The sequence below is a fragment of the Manacus vitellinus genome, unplaced genomic scaffold (assembly GCF_001715985.3).
Source record: "Manacus vitellinus isolate BGI_N305 unplaced genomic scaffold, ASM171598v3 scaffold_0_pilon, whole genome shotgun sequence".
NCBI classification, from domain to species: Eukaryota; Metazoa; Chordata; class Aves; order Passeriformes; family Pipridae; genus Manacus; species Manacus vitellinus.
In genome coordinates, this window is record NW_021938789.1 from 20,006,605 (window position 1) to 20,031,061 (window position 24,457).

The following is a 24,457-nucleotide window of genomic DNA, read 5'->3' on the forward strand; positions in this document are numbered from 1 at the left end:
TGTCTGAATCAGACTCCACTGTATTTTTACTATTTTTTTAATAAAGTATAAAAAGATTTAGTGTAATCAGGTCCATTAAAATTAAAGTGCCTTCAAATGTTTCCTAATAAAGTGACTATTTGGGGGAGAGGGTGTAGGGGTGCTGTTTAGGAACTGATTTTTTAACAGTTTATAGATACGGTGCATATGTATTCTAATAGATGTAAAGTACTACATTGCATTCCGTGCTAATGCTAAGCTACAGTAGCCTACAAACTGATAAATTCAGCCAAAATGAACACCTAATAAAGAATATCAAAATCAGTTTATCAAAGTAATATCTTGTTTCATTCTCTATTTCCATTCATCCTCAACAGCATAGTTAGATGGATAAAGTACTGGAAAACAAATATAACACTTCAACCTGTTGAAGCTTGAGCTTGCCTCTTTTAATATCAGATGAATGAAACCACTCATTGCAACCATTAAAAACCTTGAATGCATAAAGACATATACCAGAACCCCTGACTGAGTGAAGTAATCACAACATTATGAAAAGAATTAAAATTTAAAAGCAAAATAGAATTTTTAATAAAAATATAATCATATGTATTTATGTAGACTTCAACACTAGAGGAAGAGTATCTTGCATATTTCAAAACATCCTCCAAATTCCTTTTTGTTAGTGTTATCACCTAATCCTAACTCATAGCTCTTTGTAAACATTCTTAAAGGGCATTAATATATACCAGAAATAGAAAAGACATCAAGTCCTGTGTTTCAGTATGGTTGACTCTTCTTTTAATGGTTTATTTTCATGGATTAAAGAACTGCCAACCTCTATCCAAAGGAGCATCCAGGTGTACTGTTAGGTGTACTCCTCTTCTGCAAAAATTCTTACTGACTTCATTGATGTAGATGAATGTCCTGAGGATTTGAATCAGTTTTGTTTTAAATTCAGCGCAAATTTTGCCCTGATCTCTGTCAGAGATGACAAGCCCTCAAAGTTTAGCCTCTTCCAGTGAGATGTAATCACAGACTCCAAAATACAAGTTAAACAATTCACCTAGAGATGTGAATCTCAAAAATTAAGTGGTTTAAAGTAGAGGAAAACAAACATTTTATGTGATGAAGATCTGCCATTCATTGAAACAAAGTTTTGATCCTTTAACTTCTACTACTAAAGGCCTAAAGTGATGAAGTTCCTCACGGATTCTCAGATGGCTAATTCTCAGATGGATAATTAAAAGTTCTGGTTGCTAGGGAGTTTGGGTTATCTGCAGAAATGAGGTGGAGAAGGTCTCCTTGACTAAAAAGAAAAAAATATCAAGACATTAAAGGGATATAACAAAGTTATATTGCACACTATGAGCATTCTAGAAGGTGGTACACTGTGACTGGGAGGAGGTGGAAGGAATCCTAACACTCCTTTATAAAGAACCATTCTCTTTACTCGAGGCTGAAGCATTAGCTGAATTTCATATAAATTCACATAATTACTTTAGTGTTTCAATGTCTGGAAGACAAAACCTTTATATGTGACATCAAATTTTACCACACTCAGAGATTATATTTCAATGTGTTTGGACATTTGTACATTTATCTTATGTGTTTTTTAAATGAAGGTATTTGACTTACTGGGTTTATTTTAAAATGTTTTCTTCCTCTACTTTAAAACTCATTGCATTGCTTTATAAATTTTAGCATTGTGTGTCTACACATAATTGGGCACAGACTGATGATAGCTTCATATCCACAGTGAAATAATCTTCTGTGCATATTTGTTAGGAATGGAAATGTTCAGCAGCATAGACCATCTATTTTGTGAAAGGCCAAGGCAAAACTTCTGCACTACTAAACTTTCAGAATAGGAATGAGAGATATGGAGGATGGATGCTGACTGTCTGAGTTTAAGTGAAAGTCACACCTTTTAAGAAAACAAAATGTAGAATTAACAAACTTTTGTTTAATTTCTGAAGCTTCTTTTCTCCCTCTATCCTAGATATCCCAAATGGCAGGAGGTACACAACACTGCATGGACTGTTTTCATAAAGCAGCCAGTAGAAACCTCTCACTTTCAAAGGCACAAGTCATGTCCAGTAAGTTCAGCAGAGTCATACAAGAAGTATTTCAATTTCATATGCTCTAAGAGTTACTTTCCCACAAGTCACATATGGCAGTGAAGGCTCAGAACTGAAACAAAAACACCATTAATTCCTCAACAGCTTCTTCCTCAGTTACCTCACAATCCACTGACATGGTAACAAAGCTTTTTCTCCATACTCCTTTCCTCCCTCGTACATCCCTACCCCCTTCCAGCTGCTTCTGGTTGATTTCATACAGACACTTTATGGTCACCCCACTTTTGAAAAGTCTCACCACCTATAACAACAGGGAAGGGAAGGTGATTCCGTAAGGCTCCTGTTTGGTGTCTAAATGCTCTTTCCTGTGACTATAGAGGCAAATTAGCTCCTTAATTTAGAATAATATTCAGTGGTATGAGTAGTCTACCAAACTAAAGCTTATATCTCAGAACACCTACCATAATAATTTTTTTAAAAAGATGCTCAACACTGCAGCAGTTACAAGTTGAATTAGCCCAGATATGGAAGGTGAAGGTAATTTCATTGGCTACAGTACAATTGAGAAGTTTGGAAGCCACTCTTTTAAAAGCAATCTGTCATGAAGTGTCCAGCAGACAACTCTGGCTGATAAACACTGCTGATTTCCACAGTTTTCATGCTGATTTGTGAATTACTGTTAAATTAACTGACCACATGCATTCAAAAGTCTGTGCCCTAGTACAACATTGAAAACCGATTTCATAAACCTCATTCGGAACTAGTGTAATTCCAATATAAGTTTACCACAGTGTAAGAAAATCTTTGTATTTATTGTATTAATTTCTTAAGTCGTATAAAATATGACACCCTGACCCAAAAGTAATGGGAAAAATAAATTAGATTTATATGTCAACCAAAAAATTCACTGGTAGATTCCATGTGCAAGTCTGAGAGAGAGAAGTGACCTGCGTTTTCTCACTTATTCTCTCTCCCTACTCAAATGAAATGAAACTTCTGGGTATTTGCATTTAACTTTGTGACATCAGCTGTAAAATCCTAGACACAGATTCTATACTGCTAAATGAAAAGAAGGTCTAACTGTGACATTCCTTGCACAGTGCTTCCATTCACTTAAATTCACATTTAAATTCACTAATCCAGTTGATAGTGTTATAGATTTGCAAATTACGTGTACTCAGTTTGCCCACTGTAAATATTTCTGTAGTGAAACAATAAAGCAGACTGCTTCTTCCCACAGAAGGAGTTTGCTTTAATGTAGACCAACTGAACTGAATGTAAAAGTGAAGCTTTTCTGGAGCATACCCACTTAAAAGCCTTGCTGATGCCCACAATAACTGCATGTAAATATTTAAAATTTATTCTTTTTCACTGAGTGAATTTATATAGTTTGCCTACTTTTCTATATAAATGTGCAATAAATGTATCTTTAGCATCTGATAAACACCTGTTTTTTTGACTGACTGACTCTAAGCATAACACAAGCACAGAGAAAAGGGTCAGTCAATGAAAAAATAGTTGTACCCAATAAAAGCAGTAGTAGGAGAGCTGACTAACTTTAGACATCATCAGCTTCTTGTGCAAACTGAAGATACACTTTTTGCATGCAGCTCTGAATTATCCAGATGTTATTTTCCAGAGAAGAAATCTTGCTGGAGAAGACTTGTACTGTCAAAAACCTTTGAGGGGTCCCGTTTTTGGATAGGGATGCAAAATCCTTCCTTATCAGGTAATTCAGCATGACTCTGAGCACACATATTTGGTGTGGGGAGAGTTCTGACTATACAGTGTCGTGCATGGAGAAATACACAACATCATGTCAACATTGTGAAGGCTTTGAGTACTTGGGACGTAGCCAAGGGTGAAACACAAATCTCTGTTTCTCATACCCCTGTCCAGTGAGGTTTGGAGAATTCCTAGATCTTGATGTGAACAGAAGGTATGAACTCCCAGTAGGTCACAGGAGGGAGACCTCAGTCACAGAAAACATAATCGAGCAAGAGCAGTTTAGCATGGGCCTCCATTGAACTATACAGTCAGAGCCCTTTGCCAAAAACAGAGTTAAAAGTGAAGGGATTTTTCTATACTCCTAATATTTACAATTATTTGTACATATGTACATATTTATATACTTATTCATACCTGGACAATGTGATGTTGAAGGGATAATTTATAATTTACAAATGAAACATTTTAAAAATGTATAGTTATACCATGAAAAAACCTTTTTTTATTGCTTGCCTTCCAGCCTTATGCTTATAATCACACTATTGCACACATCTCCCTGTTACATGGAAGATCTACATTTACATATAAATATATATGAAAATAAGGATATTTTTATTCTAATGTTCTGAGTAAAGTGCTCATTTTTTAGCTACTGTTGATGAGAAAGGTTTAGACTGACAGTTTACTTAGAGGGAATTCAAGGGATACACACCTTGTCCATGCTTTTCCCTTTCATTTATAACCTATGAAATGTCTTTATTTTACTGATGCCATCTCTGTCTTAACTATTAATTCTATTCATAATATGCATTTGTGACCTTGGCGTGTATACTGTCACACAAAATACAAAACAGAATCACATCAAAAGCAAAGAAAAAGCAAGAAAATAAAACAGCAAAAGAAAGCATTGTTTCTCTTTGTTGTTTTTAGCACATTTCCATGACTTAAGATACTCTTTTATTTGATTTTAGAAATATTTGTACAACTTTTTTTTAAACTCTGAACATATCTATGTTATGCACTATACTCAAGTACTGTACAAAACTGCAATAAATGACACTATACGACTACAAATGTCTCTACTAGAAGACATCATCATAAAGGTGTATCTTTTTTTAAAGGTCAACTAATAACTGCTAATGTATGTGTGAATCAAAATATTTTTGATTGGCCAAGTATACTAAAATCTAAATACAGTACACAATTATTTCTTATGCTATGATTTACCAGGCCTTTAGGGGCATAAAGAATCTTTGCAAAGACTCAGATGAAAAACAATTTTACTGATAGTATTAAATGTTCTTATAAAATTGCCAGTGGCAGCTCCAATTTTGTTATATCTGTGTATATGAAATACAGTTGATACCTACTGATGATGCATGACCTTTTATTAAAAAAATAACATTCAAATCTTAGCAAAATCATTTCTAGTATACAAAGTTGTTGTAAAGTTATGTCAGCGAAATGTAAAGTTGCAATTTACAAAAGCAGCAGTAAATTTTATTATATGGACAATTTCCTGAACTTAAATCATGGTTCTCATTTCCCTTGAAAACAGTGCTTCCTGGGACAAACACAGGTAAATATTTTAATGGCAGGCTTTAAGAAAATATTAGGCAAGGAAATAAAGTATATTATATTACTGATATACTTAACCCTGAAAAATTTCTGAGTGCGTTTATGAATCTGATAATATCCAATTAAGAACAAAATCAATAAGCAAAAAAAATTCCTTGCTGAACCAGACAACCCGGTTTAGCAATATCAAATAAATAAAGCAGTGAAAAGAATAAGTCTCACTAGCAGAAGTTGGTTGATATTGGAAATTTGATTAGCACTTTTCCCTGAACTCAATTAGATGAATTTATTAACAACTTCAAAGAGGACAGAAGTAAGAAACTTGTGGCTTTTGCCATATAGTAGTCTTTCCTACCTCTTCAGTCTAACTAGTATCCAGAATATTTGTGAAGAGTAGAACTGTATGACCTCTGTACTCTGTTATGTACATGGGTACTGCTATTGTATCAAACAATTACACCTTTTTAAAAAAAATCACTTTTTTAAATGACATTTTCTTTCATTAAAGTAGAATTAGTTACTTTATAGAAAAATATTTTAACTTTAAATTAAAAAAATACTGTTCCTAAATAATTATGTAGGATCATATCTTCATTTCATTGTATGGAGAGAATATAACTCTGTATATTTGAATGCTAGTTTAACCGAAGTCCCCTGGGTTTAACTTTTAAAGAGCTGGCTGTATTTGCCATGGGTGCTATCTGTTTACAGACCCATGAATTAACACTGTGTGCCTCCTTTGGAGATACACAGACAAGACATTTATATACACACTGTACATAATGGTTCACAGATTAGCAGTTATTAGTCAGACTGTACATAGCAAACAACCTATCTGATTAGAATGATGCGTTAAGTCCTCAGTGCAATTCAGCTTTTAGGTTGATGGCGCAAAGCCAAGTAAGACAGGCTCCCTGTTTAAATATGTAGCCCAATACACTAAATTAAAAGTACCAAATAATACTGGAAACACTATTCTAGACATTCTGTCAATTTTGCTAACACTGTTGAATGTCTTCTTTGCTTCTTGTGGCTTCGCTTCTGGTTTTGCCTTGTTGGGTTCTGCAGTTGTAGCACTCTTGGAGATGGTTGGTAGCACTGAGTCCTTGGTAATATTTGGAGCATAGTTGGCAACAGCTACTGCATAGGCATTGTTTTTCTTAATGACAGACGCTTTTTCTTTTTTCTATTGGGAGACAGCATGAAGTTAAATATTTAATGTGTATTTGCCAGAATAGACTTAAGAAAACATAATTTCAAAAATAAAAGAAACAAATGAGTATGTGTTCTGAGTATACTAATGACTATATTAAAATAAATACCAGGAATAACGTACTGATAAATTCAAATATTCCCGTCTATCCAAAAATAAAGTAGAGGTGACATAAAATTGCTTTTGCACCATCAAATTCCCTATTGAAGTTATATGAGGAAGGGTCTGTCACTGTGATTTTAAGGATAACTGGAAAAGAGTTGGACTTTCTCTAGTTGCTTTGTATCACTCTCCTTACAATAGAATTGCAGTGATGAGAACAGAAATAAGAACCTAAAAAATAGCAGAAGATAAGAAAAATGGGATGGAATTTAAATAATTTAATGAAGCTCTGCAAAGAGAAATTTAAATCCTGTACCTGGGGAGAAATAACCCTATGCACTAGCACAGGTTGGGGCTAATGGGCTGGAAAGCAGCTTTGCAGAGAAAGCCCAGGAGGTCCTGGTAGACAGTAAGTCAAACACGAGCCAGCAATGAGCCCTTACAGACACAAAGGCCAACAGCCTCCCGGGCTGCATTACAGAGAGCGTTGCCACCAGACCGTGGGAAGTGATCATTCCCCTCAACTCAGCCCTGGTGAGGCACATCTGGAGCCCTGCGTACAGTTTTGTGCTTTCTGGTTTAAGACAGACATGGACATAATAAAGCAAGTCCAGTGAAAGATGACAAAGATGATTTAAAGCCTGAAGCATCTGAAATATGAAAGGCTGAGAGAGCTGGGGCTGTTAGGCCTGGAAAAGAGAAGGCTCTGGGAGGAATCTTAACAATGTGTATAAATATCTGATGGGAGAGAGTAAAGAAGACCAGACTCTTCCCAGTGATATCCAGTGGAAGGACAAGACGCAATGAGCACTAACTGAAATACAGAATATACCACTTTGACATACCAAAAAAAAAAAAAAGTCTTTTACTGTAAGCATGGCCGAGCACTGGCACAGATTGTCCAGAGAGGTTGTGGAATCTCCATTCTTGGAGATATTAAAAAATGTCTGGACATGACCCTGAACAACCACCCCTAGCTTATCCTGCTTGGAGTAGGGGAGTTAAATTGATGATCTCCAGAGGTCAATTCTAACCTCAACAATTCTGTGTTGTTATGGGATTGTGTATGCTTTCAAAGGGCTAAAATTCAGCCTATAGCAGTTCAGTAAAGAGTCTATGTGTACACATAGGTACAGGGATGTGTAGATAATGAATACAGGCTTCAGGTTTTAGACATATATATAGGTACACAGGTGAGCTCTGCAATAAGACTGTAATGTTATAGATTGATTCACTGTTTTGCAGCATTGTCAAACTAAGGAATTTCTAATAACCTACAGAAAAGAATAGAAGGCAGTTTCTCAGGAAGCAACAGATATTATTTACATATATATATAAAAATATAACATATAATTTATACTTAAAATATAATAATATAATGTAATACGAAATATATACATATATTATTTAGATACAGGTCAATAAATATTAGATTCATTCTATCCCTTCCACAAAATACAGAATTAAACAGATGAAGAAACAGTTAACTTTTGGATCATATAAGAAATATTGGTTTGCTTTGATTTTTAATCTAATGGAAGTGGCACAAGTGAGGCAATTCTTGTGACATTTCTCATACAGGTGCATTTCTCAGGTGCATTTAAATTTTTTGCTTCCACTGGGAGGTATCTACCCAATTTCCAAATTTTGGTTTTAAATTATGTCCAATTTTATATTATACATGCCATCTGAAAGTCTTGGTAAGATCCTCATGGTTAGATGCTGTACCCAAAATACCTTGTCTTAGGAGATGGTGTCACATAAAAAGAGAATCTGAGAATCAGTTGGGAGTTTAGCATTGTTCCTTGTTGACTGGAATGTGAAATAGTGTTGATCAAATATGTAGCTTGTTCCTGCACCTGCTTTCCTGTGAGACAAATTCCATGTCAACAGCACTCAGACAAGAATTTCCATATAAGGTGAACACAGATGACTGTCACTGAGGAAACATATTTAGCTTTAATTGGTAAAGAGTAAGCCTGGCTTTAGGTGTACAGATGAATCCAGCAAAAATAAGAACAAATTACCAAATCAAATTATGAGAGAAACACTCTAATTCATCTATAATTCCTTCCTTTCAGACAAAATTAATGTGTTTTTAAAAGGTATCTGTACTACCATTAATGAAATCTGCATAATAAAGATGAACCATATTTTCGTATGAGAAACAATGACTATGTTAAAAGTTTAGCTTTTTGTTAAGTCATTTTGAAGAAAGTAGAGAACTAGACATGTGAATGGTATATAAATCTTAGAACGTAATGACTAATTTTGTCATTCCTAGGGAAGTAATACTACCTAGCTGTTAAACAGTTGCTGCTCCCAAGATTATGAGACAACACTGCTGTACTACTTTAAAGGAACAACCAAAGGATGATCAGAGAGTTTATAAGGGCTCCCTACATAATTACAATGCAAGAGCAACGTGCCAGTCTGAAAAGCTTCACTCATGAGATGCTGGTAAACTTGTAGTGATTCAGTATCTACCTCTAGCAGGAGGGAACAGATCCTGAAGTTATGGATAGTTCACGCCCTTACGGAAGTCACAGGGACTTACAAAGAATGTACATTTCTTCTAATTCTCCTTTACTATTATCTGAACATTTTTCTTCTTTATGCATTCAAAGTGCTGAGAAATCATCAGTTGATGAAACTTTGCTTCACATCTACTATAATCATTTAGGAAGCAAACAATATCCTGTCCTATTTTAAGAAGAATTACAGAAATCAGTGTATTCCTCGTCAGAAGAAATCTGTTTTCATTGGTAGAATCAGGGACTGGGATAGAACAAAATTATATATTAAGTCAGTCAAAACAGGTGGGTTTTAATATTTGTTCTGTGTTATTACAATTCTAATCCGTAAATATACAAAGTTAGGTGTATCACCAGTTCATTCTGTTCGTGAAATAAGAAATTCTATCAAGTTAAAACTTCATGCTATCACACCTACACCACTATCAAAACCAAAAAATTAAGGCATGACTGTATTTCTGCATGCTCAGAGCATCAATCCCTCATAGGTGAAGAAGAATTTTGTACAACTGCTATTTAAATTAGCTTTTAAATTAATGTCTACCTATCATTAGGGATAAGTTTTAGAATACTGGAAATATTCAAAGGTTCTAGATTTTGTTATTCATAGTTGTTACATATATGGACATTAATTTGTTTTCTGACCCTTACTTACCAGGAAAATCAATATACATTACATCTTTCTGTATTCTTTTTCTTATTTCCAACTCAGTTGAATTAAAAGATTTAAAAAAAGGTTATCAACCAATATAATCTGTATTAAATTTTATGAAGGACCAGATAAAGTTGTAACTGAGGAGTTAAAAAACAAGGCAGACAGCTCCCAATATTTAAAAAAAAAAAAAAGTGCTTGATAACTAAATCTGGATTAGTGAGACCAAATGGGATTTGCTACATCAAGGGAGATATGTTTTTGTTCAGGGTAGAAAATACACCCACATTCTTTTGATTTAAAGAACCATGTATTATTTTTTTTACATAGCCTATTTTATCAAAACAACGTATTACAGCTGGTTTAGTGCAATTGACTGAAAATAGGACTATTTCCTTAGGACTTACCTTATCATTCACTACACTTTTTCCATCCCAGGCCCATCCTCGTTTTGTGAAATAATTTACAGTTGCAAATTCAATTAATGCAGAGAATACAAATGCATAACAAACAGCAATAAACCAATCCATAGCTGTTGCGTATGCTACTTTGGGGAGTGAATTTCGAGCACTGATGCTTAGTGTTGTCATTGTCAACACAGTTGTTACTCCTGCAAGGGGACAAAAAACATAAGATCAACATTTTTTCTTGGATTTTGAATGTTAAGAAAAATACAAGCCAAAAACTATTATGGTATGTTTTTGAAACGCAAAGGAAAATCTGCTTATCTAAGTTGGTGATAAACTGCCAGAACTATATTAAAGGTTACATCTGGATATTTCTCTGAAGTATTCTAGTTCAATTTTGTTGTCTAAACTTCCCTGATGAATATCGGGGGTTTGGGGGGTTTTGGGAGTTTTATTTTTTGGGGTTTTTTGCCAGTAACTGTCTCTCAAACCATCCAGTGACATAGTTGAATAAATAAACAAGATAAGTTTTCGTTCAGGTAACATGGATTATTTTCTAGAACAGCATTGATTTGAAATGCCAGATTATTATAACTATATTATGTGTCAGAAAACAAGACTTGATGATCCAGGAAGACTGTTCATTCACTGTGGCAGTTACTAGAAGCATTTTGCAGTACTTTTTACATAATGAGGACCCAGAAGGAAATCAGGAATTATACTAAAAAAAAAATCAGAAAAAAAGATACATGGGAGAAAAGGAAGAGAAGAACACTTTTCTGAATCAATTATAGCAAGCAGAAACCCATAACCACAAATGCAGTCTCCATTCCTTAAGTAAATCAGTTCTCCCACCTCAGGTTGAATACCACTTAGACAAACTAAACTATTCCCTTTGTCACCATTAAATATATCTCCAGAATTAAAAGCAACACAAAGTGACATACTTAGCACAGATCAGTAAGCCCACACTCCATTATGACAGGCAAAGGAGAATTCCATGGCAGAAATACATGCACATCACAGCTTCAACAAATACACACTCATAAAATTGTTGTAAGAGGTTTCCCAAGAGAAAGTAAAGTCATTCTTCCTAAGTCAGATCTTCTGCTGTCAGCAATCTGTCACCTGGGTTCTGAAGGACTGACATAGCTCAGACTTTCTTTCTGCTACAAGAGAACCAATTTTAACCACTGTGTGAAAGGGAAGAGAGGCAGCAATTACACCTACTGAGACCTCCTCAGGCTTTGCAATTTCCATCTCTCCAGTAAGGAATCTCCATCTCTGAGGGTGCTACAAAGGGTGGCAGAGCAAAGCTAAGTGGACTCAGTCTCAGTGCTACTGTCTCTTGATGAGCTTCCAAAGGTCTGTGCAGCAGAGAAAACAAGGCATGGAAGCATCCTGCTGAATCACACAGTATCCAGACACCTTAGCAAACATAAATCCCTAATTGCCGTTTTTCAGCCTCCATAAATTTAAGTGGATTTGGCCTGGAATCAGCCATGACACTGTTGGAATCTACTAGTCTATATAATGAAAAGGAAGCAGCTGTCATACTATATGGTACAAAAAAGTGCAGACAATATATTTTGTAAAGAACTTGTTCTCTCCTAACACTTACACAACATATAGCTTAATTATTTTCAGCACCTAAAGAAAAGACAGCCTATCTTACATTTAAAGTTATCACATGCAAAGTTTAACACCATTCCTGAGCTGCAGATAAATCATTACAATTATATGAATGTATGTTTCTCACATATAAGGTGACCTCATTTACATGTAAATATATACAGTTGCTAAGGTACTGCTCTGTTTAAGTCCTACCTTTCAGAATAAACCAATCTTCTGGAAGCCCCGTTGACTTCTTCAGAAATCTGATTTAAGATTTACTGCTGATCTTTCCTAGTCTCAATTAAAACATCACAAATTTGCATCTTGTATCTTGCTACCACTTGACAATTTCTCTAAACAATTCAGCAAGTCACACTACTTTGTGACCCAAATGCCAATCAAGCAGTACGCTGTCAGACCATTGCCAACATACTTTCATTTATTCCTTCATTCTGTAAATCCAGTTATGTTCAAGCTTCCACAATCTTTTAACCTGAATTGAGTGTGAAGAAATTGGACAGAAAATTTAATCTGTGATACCTGACAGTTAGGATTCTCTAGTCTTTTTACATTGCTGTTATTCTTCAGACAAAAGACAGATGATTTTGCACATTATAATTAATTTCAAAAATCAGTATTATCAAGTCTTCTTTATGAAAAAAACTGAATTGAAATAATCTGCCTCCTTGTCACTGCTAAACCTGAGAGGACTGAAAAATTATTAATGTGGAGGAATATGGTTATCTTGTCAACAAATTCATTTATTTCACAAAGACTTAAAACCCCACAAAATCATACACTGACCAGATGAAAACAATCCTTCATTGCTTATCTAATTCATAACACTAGTGAACTAAAATTGCTATAAGAAACAGTAAGTAGATTTTACCCCTACAACGAAGTACTCAAAATATTAGAGGAAAAAAGTATATTTAAAATGCCATGGAAAGATTGCATGATATTTTCCAAAAATGTAGAAAGATCACAGTTTATATATAAGTCAAGAACTATCTCCTATAGCCCAACACCCATCAGATGTGGCACTGAATGGATGCCAGAAGGAAATAGATAGGTAAGATTTTATAAGAGACCAAGAGTAATCATCAGTTAGTCTTTAAAAAAGTCCAAAAAATAAACCATTGGCATTTCCTTTCTCTTAAGAGGACCAAGCATTTTTATAGTAGAGAGTAAATATCTCCCAACATCCTTACAAGTTTTGTTCTCAGCAGTCCATGTCTACAAAAGCTAAATATCTTCTATCACCACAGATTTATCCATTCAGAGCAAGACTGGAGTTACTTGATTGCCTGGGATTTTTTTTAGGGTGTTGCTTTTGAAGCAGCATCTGCTTACTGGAGAGAGAAAATCCATCTCCAGGGCTGCAAGTTTAACACTTTTCACTGGAACTAAACTTATATCTGTGGAAAATACTAGCTCTGTTATGTTAATAAAATAGATAATCTGAAAAAGTAGAAATGCATAATTAAAAACATACAGTGGATATTGGAGGAGCTAGCACATATGACATATGTCATGAAGACTAGTTCATGTCCACATTTCTGTGTAAAAGTCAGGCTACTTCTCAGCAGGGACAAGGTTTTTTGGAACCTAATTTCACCTTTTGTGTATCAACTGATTTTTCTAATTTGAAGAGATTTTAGTACACTAATCTTGTCTTAGCCTTCTTGTGCTAGAATGTTGAAACCTCCTTTGAAAGGCCTAATTAATGAGTTACCAAAGGAGATTTCTGTAACAAAAGAGGTACTTCAGCTTTGCAAACAACTTATACAAAATGTTTAAAATGACCTCTACTTCTTATAACATCAGGCTATCTAATGTCTTCCCACTATTTTATCCTTTCATCACAGCAGTTTGCAAAGATATACAGAACGGTTGAAGAACGTATCACAGAAGGATTGATAAATTGCCTTTTTTTTAAATTAGGAAGTTAATGTCATTGCTCTATTGTTTCACTCTTCCTCTCTTTTTTTTTTTTAAATAGTAATTGCAAGTGTTTTTTGGTAACTAGATATCTCAACCTGGTCCAAAACTCAAACAGATTCATAAATACAAATAACTGCAGAAAGAAAAGACTGTTGTCTGTTTTAGAGATACAGATTACTATTTCATTTCATCACTCCAGGAGCAAATGGTTAGAGGTGTAAACAAAAGCTTAAAAATTCTGGAGATAGAGTAATTTTAAAGTAAATTTTGCACCATAATATTTGGCTATACACCATCCTGTTTGTTTTTTATTTACACTATGTATATTTATTACTAGAAAATGCAATGCAAAAGGACTGTACGATGATTTTGCTTAAGCAGCAGGAGAGAAGTCTGAACAACCATTGAGAGAAAGATTACAGAAAATAGCTCAAGTGTTCTGTCTACCCTTTTTACTAAAAGAACAACACAAAACAGTCTCTTTAAATGGCACGGGAGGCAAGGAACATAATCTATTTCCAGAAAAGTTGTATTCAGTCAGTCAGTTAAGCTAGATATACACATGGTGAAGCTGGTGTTCATGTTGCTTCACTGTATCAATACTGAGCAATGGAACAAAGTTCCCCATCGATCAACAGCCAAGCTTATTCCCAAAGTTGAATGGCAAGTGCTATTTACCCCAACTTCAGTAAAATTGTATGTAATTATGTCACTACAGAATATGAGCTACTGCCTTCACACACCACTGAGCTGAGAAGACATATTAGTTTGTTTTCAGCCAGCTCAGTCTCTCACTCAGGGTTAGAGTTTTCCAGTGTCCAGTGCCTACTACTTGAGTGTTATGCCTACAGTTAGCAGAAATTCCCAATTAAAAAATTATAAACTGAAAGTGTGAGTGGTGGGCTATCTCCACAGTCACAAAAGATAATCTGCAGCATGTGAAAGGAGAAATAAATAAAGACAGTTGAGATTTCTTTCAATAAAATGGAAAAAGGTACTTTGCATATACAGAATTGCTCAAAAAGACAGGTCTATTATTCAATTCTCACGTAAAAATAACCAGAGAAAAAAATCTAAAATTTAGGTTCCTCTTTCTGTAGAGGCACAATTAAAAAGTTACACTTGCATGGCAAGATTTTGGTAGTGGGGGGCTACAGGGGTGGCTTTTGTGAGAAGCTGCCATAAGTTGCCCCTATGACTGAGAGGTCCAATGTCAGCCAATCCAAAATGGACCTGCCACTGCTGGCCAAGGCCAAGCCCAACAGTGATAGTGGCAGTGCCTCTGGGATGGCATATTTAAGACAGAGAAAAAACATTACTGCACAAAAGCAATAGCAGCCAGAGAAAAGGATTGAGAATATGTAAGAGAAACAACTCTGCAGACTCCCAGGTCAGTGTAAAAGGAGTGGGAGGAGGTGCTCTGGTGCACCAGAGCAGAAATTCCCTTGCAACCCATGGAGAAGGGGCTGTCCACCTGCAGCCCATGGAGAACCACGGGGTGCAGAGATCCACCTGCAGCTCATGGAGGACCCCACAAGAGAACAGGTGGATGCCTGAAGAAGGCTGTGAGACGATGGAAAACCTTCACTGGAGCAGGTTGCTGGCAGGACCTGTGGCTCCACAGGGGACCTACATTGGAACAGTCTGTTCCAGAAGGACTGCACCCCATGGAAAGGACCCACATCAAGAAGAAACAAAAACACAGACACAGGAACAAAGTATAACAATAAATTATCACAGTGAGCTGACAAAAGAACATAGCTATGCAAATTTAAAATTCTGCATTTTGGACAATATACTACATAGTAATACGACTACTAATTTTTGTTCTTGTTTGCTTCAGTTAACAAAGGCTATATATCTAACTACATTATTTTAACATCCTTAATGATACTCTGTGTGAGTTAAAACACAGATAACTGTAGCACTAAGAAAACTAATTTCTGATTTTCTGTCACCTGCATGTAATGCTGCTATTCAAACACGTAATGCTTCTAAATGCTATGACCCATTAAAAATGAAGTGAAAATTCAATAAGATGCACAAGATTAGTTTTGCTAATACTGTTGACACTAAACACATAACAATAAAGACATTACTAAATGAAACAGATTGTAATCTTGCACTAAGTGAAGGCATTATGAACTAGGCTCATTCTCTTTCAATAAGAATGCAATCAAAAGCTTTTCAGATTTATCTGCTACAGAAAACATATTCAACACTTATTTAATCAACGATGACAAAACTTTCCTCTTCCAATAATTTAAAGCAAAGTTGAAGCAACATAACATTAGGCCACAATTCACTTGGGATAGGGTAGGTCAACAACATTAAATAGATACCACAAAGAAAAGGGATTAAAGAGCTCTACTATAAAATATGGTTCATTATACCAGGCCCTTAATGTTAACCTAGAACTTGAAACTACATTGCAAGAGAATAGAAAGGGAAAAGTAACTTCTTTCACGCATGGAATAATAAATGTTAAGTGGTGCTTTGAATAACTAGAAGTTATGTTTCTTGGAGAGGAACAGTATTCCAATAGTTACTGCTTAGCTCTCAAGAAGGTACTTGAAATAAATGTCTCATTGATTCTCATTGATTTTAAAAACACATTCCCAAAACCAATAACTTCTGTTTAATTATATTTTAATATTGATATATTTAATATACAATGCAAAGATGAGTATCTAACAAGTGACTACTCCATATAAAAACTAAAAATTAAGTACAATCAATAAAAGTGTAAAGGAAAAATCTTCTAAGATTTTTATATTCCTTGCTGAAAGTAGCTTGTTTTATTAACTTAACTGTGGTGTGGGCTACTGATGTCACTGGATGGAGCCCACCTGAAAGTACTATCCAAACAAAACTTTGAGTGCATCTCCCCAGCTCTGTCAAGAATCATTCAGTACAGCCATAAAACAGTAAAAAGCAATATTTGAACTTTGTTATGAAACTGTGGCTAACTTCACACTTTTGTAATACATTTAGGCAGGAGAACAGAGGGTATCAGAAATCCCAGTGACAACTGCTGCCAGTAGGTACGGAGAAAGACTGGGAGATTCACCCAAGGTTATGTATTTAGAAAGGCCATTGGCAACTTAAGCTGACAACCTCATCTAGAGTGTAAAAGAATGTTAAGAAATAGCTCCTCAGGGAAAATCTAACCCAACACAACCCAGTGCAAAAGGTTAAGCCTGAGGTGAAATGCTGCATGCCAGGGTTAGGCTGCTCCATCAGGTAGAGCCTAAAACCTAAAACCAAGTCTTGTGTCTTGTTTCCCTGGGTTCAGGGTGCCAGTCTAAGCTGGTCTGGAGGGGCCAGAGACCTGAGTGGCAAGCGAGGTCCATGTCTGTGTGGCAGGAATAAAATACTGCCATAGAAAATGCTATCTTCTCCGTATACCCCTCGTGCTTAATAAACAGATTTCAAGTTTTATGGCACTGAGTGCTGTGGTTCTTTTCTTGCAGCCATCCTACACAGCTCCCTCGAAACATCCTGAAGCAGGCCACTGTTCATTATCCATATTATACTAATCCTCAGGAGAGTAAAGCAACAGGCTGCCATGCAGATGTTGCTTATTTCTAAAAAAACCCCATAAATTAAACAAAAAATAAATCAAGAACAAGAAAGAAGTGTACAAGAAGAGACACAAATTTCATGAAAATTATCCTAGTGCCTTGTTACTGATGGAGTGCCTTTTTACAGTGACACAATAACAGAAAGAGCATTTTAGAAAGAGTAGATGTGAGACTCTTTTTGGAGAAACTAGTTACACTGTCCTAAATGTATAGAAACAGGTACAGAAAAGGGCAAAGACAGAGATATAGAAGGATTTGACAGTGTACTTGCAAGGCTAGAAACAGGAATGTGCATTTTCATAAGCAGAAATGTCTAAATTCATAGAAGATTTTGAAGAAGGAAACCATGGTAGAATTCTGGTCCCACTGAAACCACTGACCCATTTCATTTGACTTCAACAAGGCTCATATTCAAACCCGAAATTTTCATGATGTTTTGTGTGGTATTTTCTCTACCAGGAGCGATAGTAAGTGCTTTGTTGTACATCATACTTAATATGCATTTGAGTTTGGACTATTTTTTTTAAGAGTGCATGGTGTTTACTGATGACTAATCATATGTGGCTGATTCCACATAGACATTATTTTTGTTGTGCTAATCTCTTTTTTCTCTAAAAGCAAATAAACTAAAAGAACTTTAAGTTACACAAATAAGAAAGAGGTTTTTTATTTGGCTTAAATAGAGAGCAAAACCTTATTGTAAGAGAAGCACCATTATATTGCTTTGCTGAAGCTGTTCACTGCCTCACAGTACACTCCAACTTGAATTAGTGAAAATGTGTTGCCCAGACTCTCAGAAAAGGGTTTCTTTAAAAGAACCGCAGCTTGAAAGATTTAACACAAATAATTCAACAAATTCAAATTTAATTTGCTTACTTTACAAATATATTTAGAAATCTGCTTATTTATCAAGTACCAAAATCCTTGGATAATATCAAGGTAAGTTATTTCAGAAAATCATCTAAATTTACTAAATTTACTTTTAAAATAAAAACATTAATACCTTTTCTATTCTGTGAAATTTTTTTCCTCTTAAAAGAGTCAAGGATATATATGGACAGTTCTCTTGTATGTACTAATTTCCAAAATCTTTGGGATTCTCGGGAGATGTGTAAGCTGCAGTTGAAAGCTGTCTGGACTAGAAATAATAGCACATTGTACAAACACTTTAACTTGAATGAAAAAGGCCTTTACTTCCAGAATACTTCCTAGCATCTTCAGCTGTTGCAAACAGAGCTAATGCTACTCAGTATACTCACCAAAGACTGTCCTGGCAGGTACAGATTCTCTGTTCAGCCAGAATGACACTTGAGAGAGAATGACAGTCATGATACAGGGGAGGTAAGTCTGAATGACAAAATAACCAATTTTTCTCTTCAGGTGAAAATGAGCCGTCATAACTGTATATTCACCTAGGTACCACAAACAAACAAAATACAATGAAACAAAACCTTAAGAAAGTCCATTTCTTTGGTAAAAGAAAGTTGGCTACATTTATGTGAACCAAATGTGCCAGGGTTATATTATACTGAAAGTATTCTGTAATAGAAAGCATCCTACAGAATACAAGAAAGATTTTGAGTACAGCTACATCTTATTCCCACTGAGTTCCATGACAGATGAGTGTTAAGGAACTTTCAGGAACTTTTGTATGCCCTGAGAAGAACTTCAGCCCTGAAGGCTTCTGCACATAAGCAACTCTGCATTCACACAACAGCTCCTTCAGAACTTAACCATGGTTAGAAAGCAGTCGTGGGGGCCCATCACAGAATGGCACATGTAGGAAAACAGTCTAGAGTGTGGTAGAATAAGACAGTGTTTAATGCCAAAAACATGATGGAAGGGAAACCTATATATTTTATCATTTAATAGACAAAAAGTGTCCCCATATGAAATTAAACAAATATTCCAAACTTGGGTTACAAATATAAGGATTCAACATAGAGTTCCAGCCAGCATTTAAAAAACAGTCACTGCAGACAAGCTCAATTTTGCTATCACCAGTTACTTATTAATATGAAAGAATCGGTAAAGTGTTGGTTTGTGTTACTTGTACAGTACATTGACTATGCCTAATAGATCACCTTTTGCAACAATTTTTTCAGTAGCCTTTAACAGCACCAGAAATATATTCTTCAGAGCAAGCAACTGCCTTTTTCTTCAAAATATCTTTTACTAACCTGTACTTGATTTAACTGTCTCTTTTCCAATTGTTTGACCTAAAAGGTCATACTGATTCAATCTTGAGCCATCTGGTGCCACCTGTACCGAATCTGAAGCGTTATAAGTCCAAATGTATGTCACTTCTGACGTTGTGTATGCATCTGTGAGAAACAAGGTAAAATATTTTGTCAGCAATTTAAATTAAACAGCTTCCATCAAAACTCATAGAATTACAATACCCAGTTAATTTTCAAATTAAAATTCACCGAAAACAGTTTAAAATGATGTAGTAAAAAATATGTTTGGTTGTTTAAACAGCTTTACCGTAGAGTAAATACCTGTTGTAGCATGGGAACAGGGCACTCATTTGTGATCTTATTAACCACAATTTATTGCTTTGAAATTACAAACAACATCTTTTCTACACTGTTAAAAAAATTGTTGGAGATTAGGTATTATATGCATCCTATAACTTTGGTAAGGCAGATGAGAAGAACAACAATTTGCAAGATTCAGAACGCACAACATTTTTGAAAATTCATTGCTATGTTGTTCTGACCTTTCATTGTCCCCACTATCAACTTTGGGGATGTATTACAAGCATTGTGTTATTAGCTGAAATTCAGACTTAAATATGGGAAGCCAGGGTCAATGACAGTGCCCTCGTAGTGGCTCTGTGCCTTGCCCTGCCCACCCTCTTAAATCACACTCCCTGCCATCATTTTGGGGTGCACACTGACATTAAGCAGCTGCTCTCTCAGTACATTCATGATCAAACATACATTTAGCCTGGGGTCTGTCAAAATAAACTAGAATGAAAGCAAATCAACGCTGTATTTTAAACAGCAACAATGTCACTGTAGTAAGAAACAAAAAAAATCGAGTATGTCCTGGAAGATTTTCCAGCCAAATATTCTATTAGCAAATGGCGCATGAAAGGAAAAGGGTAAATCACTGATGGAAAAAGTTGTGTGTTCATTTTGAATGACTGAGAAAAGTACATTTTAAACCTTACACCATAACTGTAGTGCAGTGAAAGAGAAAAGCATAATTTCTGTTGGTCTGCAAATACTTGAGAAATCTCTAGAGGATCAGAAAGAAGCTTCTTCATGTAACTAGACATAAATTGCATAACTAACAAAATCTATCAGGTGGGTAGCATGTAGAGATTCTTAACACTTCCCATCTATCTTTCCATCTTTCCACAAGAATATCTCTGCTTTAATGCAAATCAGCACTAAATGCAAATCAATATGGCCAATTGTTGATTTGTCCACATCCTCCCCACTGTTGACTAGACTTTTTGAAAATAATAAAGAAAGATGATCTATTAAACTACAGCTTCTTCCATACATTCAGTTTGGCTTTTCTCTTACTTATAAAAAAAGACATTCATACATGCTGATGATCCTCCCAGCAGTGTAAGAATAGCAGCATATGAAGAGCTGTGACAAATATATACCACCGGCAAACTTGCCTCAGTTAAACCCAAATCCTCAGGATTCCTGCTTATTTTCACCGCTATTCATCATTCAGATTCTGTCCCAGAATAAAAGCTGAAAAATGCACAGTTGTCTGAAAATGAAAGGTAAGGAAATAAAATGTGTGTGAAGCCATTCAAAATGAACAGAAATAAGAGTCCCCTGGATATGCCAACAGGCTGGAGCACAGATGACTATGAGAGAAATGAAAGAGAGGGGGGTTTTTAAATCACATTGCTCACATTTAGAATTCTCTGGATTATTAGAAAATCAGAAATCATAGGCAGAGAACAAAGAACAAACTGGTAAGAAAAAAATGAAACTAACAGAAATCCCTCCTGTTCACACAAAGTCTAATATACTTAGTCAGAAGGGTTATCAATTTAGGAATGCAAATGAAGAAAGTAGCCTCTTGGCATATGTTTCATTATTACAGGATTTTTTAAAGTTGTTTTAAGGCTACATTTCGGTCTTTTTTTCCTCCATGTAAGAATTTACTGAAACAAAATTATGCTGAGCAATGTTAGATATCCACTAACCAAAGGCTATACTTCACATTATATACTTACAGCTGCCAAATTTCAGTGGGCAAGAGTGTGCATCCATAGGGAAGTCCTCCAAGTGCATTGGACATTCAGCTTGGACTGTAAGCCTAAAAGGCAAAAGACTATGATGCATTTAAGTCATTTAGCAGGGCAAGAAATTCAGTTCCAGAGAACTGAAGAGAGTGCATGCTGATTTAGGAGACTAAATTGCAATTTTATATTAAACTAACAAAAATTTAGATCAGCTCTTGCTTCTCCCCTTTTATGTGTTCCTTTGGAAGGCATTAATTTATCACATCAAAAATCTGAAAAAGCTGACCTCAAAACTATGAGCAAAGACCATTTAAAGACAAATATAAATTATGTAATTGCAGGTTATTAAGTACAGTAATTTTCTTCTCATAATATTCTGAGATACATGTGTGCTTATATGGCTCTCAAAGGCTCATTATAAAAGCATATAAAATACAGTTAATTTGCCAAAGGACTATGCTCCAGAGTCTTCTGAATTTGAGTTTTTTAGTTTGAATGGAATATGTAGAGGAAAAATATTTGCTTTCTTTCAAAAGATTGTTGCTACTCATTCTCCATGTTACTTGTGATTATTCTTTTGATTTATGTATAAATGCAAAAGTATGTGAACAGTACATCCACTTTTGCTGATTTCGTGAAAAAAACCCCAGCAATATCCCAGTATCATATATGGGAATTAGTGCAATAAAAAATAATTTAAAACAATTTGAAGAAATTTTTTTACAGACTTTCTCATTATTTTTGTTTAAAAAAAAAATTAAAAAAAGCCAAGAAAAAAATGTCTCTTTCTCCTTCCTATCCTGGAAGCCTCCTCTTGGTAGAGGTTTTTTCTGGATGCCTTTGCTCTTCTTCATCCAGCCTCAAACATCAGCTACATCCATCTGTATTGCCAGTGGTTTCTAGTCTTTTTATTCTTGGCTACTTTCTCCCAACCTTCCACTCAAAAATACTCCATATTTCTATTCCCCCACTCCCCAGGAATGTTTTTCTGAATTCAAGGGGCAGAGAGAGACAAGAATCAGGAAACACCTGAAGGCAAAGAAAAGAACTGCCTGAGCCTCTGATAAAAATCACACAATCATTTTATTTAGACACAGAATAAAAGGCTGTTTAAAATCTAGGCAATGAAACCAGTTTACACATTAACCTTATATTCTGAGAAGCAACATACTTACAAGTCATGAAAATGTTTAGTTAATTTTACTTAACATGACTCAGCTTATGTTTCATAATGGTTTCAAATAGTATTTCTTATTATTTATAGTATGTGATTATAATACCTTCTGGAGGAAGAGAATTTCAGTCAGGTTATACAGATACTAGTTCAAATATTGATTTGAGCCCAAGAAAAAAATACTATAAATGGTGTCTCAATTGACTTCCAGCAAACTTTTCCAACCACTACATCATCTAACATCATTAGGAGTCCAGCCATCAACGTTCAATATTGTAAGGGATTCAGAGCTGCATAGTAAAATCAGGCTTAAGGGATGCTAGTACGGCTGCATGGAAAAAATCATACAGTACATGTTTGCTTTGCAGCTCACATTTTGTATCTTACTTAGGCTGGGGATTTTAAGTCTACAGGAACAACAACTTCAATTTATTAAATATTCTCCAAGAAAAAGAAAGAAACTAAGGCAGGCAGGGTCGTCCGGAAATTTCAAAAAAATCCATATAGGTAACATTATTGTTAAAATAGTAATCAAAGAAGAAATCAGTCTTATAGAAATGCTGTTTATATCTATGTATACATAATATTCATAATTTTTTCATAAATTATTTTCTAAGTAAATTTAATACTTTTTACCAGGTAAATATTTATGGTAGCTGCTAGTGATGCACAGGATGCAAAAATTAAAACTCTAAGTAAAATATTGTAATTATATATAAAGAAACAATTATTATAACAAGACATATTTTCCCTATAGTTCTTGCTGGAAAGAATTTGAGACCTTATTAACTCTTTATTCTTTGATTTTTTTTATTGCCGCTGATCTTAATAAATTTGCTTAAGGGCTCACACAGTCAGTACCATGGGTGCAGTAACAGGCAAAACTCATATACTATTTTAATAATTTTAAGAGTGGGTAAACTCTATCTGAAGGTCTCAAAGCACTTTATGCAGGTGGTCAGTATCTTTAATGCATTACAGAGATATGAAAACTGAGGCACATGTAGGAAAACTGATCTAACTCATTATCAGCCAATAGACTTTTAACAGAACTGGAAACCAAACACATTTTTTTAGCTTTCTTTCTGCTAGGACAGAAATACAACAAAGGAGAGTCCTCCTGGAACCTTATTTGTTACTTCAAAAAAAATCACATCAAGAAATAGCTTGAGTAGAGAACCGATGAACAGACTTACCTCATGGTGTACAACAGAGTTCCATCATCTTGGATTCGTAGGAGTTTGTTTGGCATTGTCATGTTATGAGCCACTGACTTCTTCCCATTGTGAAAAAATGTATCTGGGGTCCAGATTTTGCTGGCCATTAGGTTGTTCAATCGAAGAATGTTCATTGGGCCCTTAAACTTTAATCTCTCATCCTTCCATTTCTGACGGAAGAAAACATCTATTGTGTATTCCTGTAATGGAATAAATATATGCCTTTTTTGACACAATGAAACACTAATCTGCTTTCTGAGAACCAAAACAGAAAAGCTCTTTTGCAGAATTCCCTTGGTAAAATTGTCAAGGGAGAATGATCACCACACAAAATTGTATAATATTGAGAATAATAAACAGGAATTCAATGTATTAAGGGTATGACTTTCTCCATGATTGCTAGCTGTTGTTTGTATATTGAACACTTC

The 24,457-nt window shown here is 35.1% G+C and overlaps 1 protein-coding gene across 1 annotated transcript in view; it reads right to left on the reverse strand.

Moving 5' to 3' along the window:
- Positions 1-4,731: 4,731 nt before the first annotated feature.
- Positions 4,732-24,457, reverse strand: part of GABRA2 (gamma-aminobutyric acid type A receptor alpha2 subunit) — a 63,297-nt gene continuing 43,571 nt past the window's right edge. The window contains exons 4-9 of the mRNA XM_008927432.3: positions 24,009-24,229; positions 21,630-21,712; positions 19,597-19,740; positions 18,676-18,828; positions 10,275-10,477; positions 4,732-6,552 (exon numbers count right to left, since the gene is read on the reverse strand). Coding sequence (XP_008925680.1) covers positions 6,244-6,552; positions 10,275-10,477; positions 18,676-18,828; positions 19,597-19,740; positions 21,630-21,712; positions 24,009-24,229 — 1,113 coding nt within the window. The 3' untranslated portion in view covers positions 4,732-6,243. The remainder of the gene's footprint in view (positions 6,553-10,274; positions 10,478-18,675; positions 18,829-19,596; positions 19,741-21,629; positions 21,713-24,008; positions 24,230-24,457) is intronic.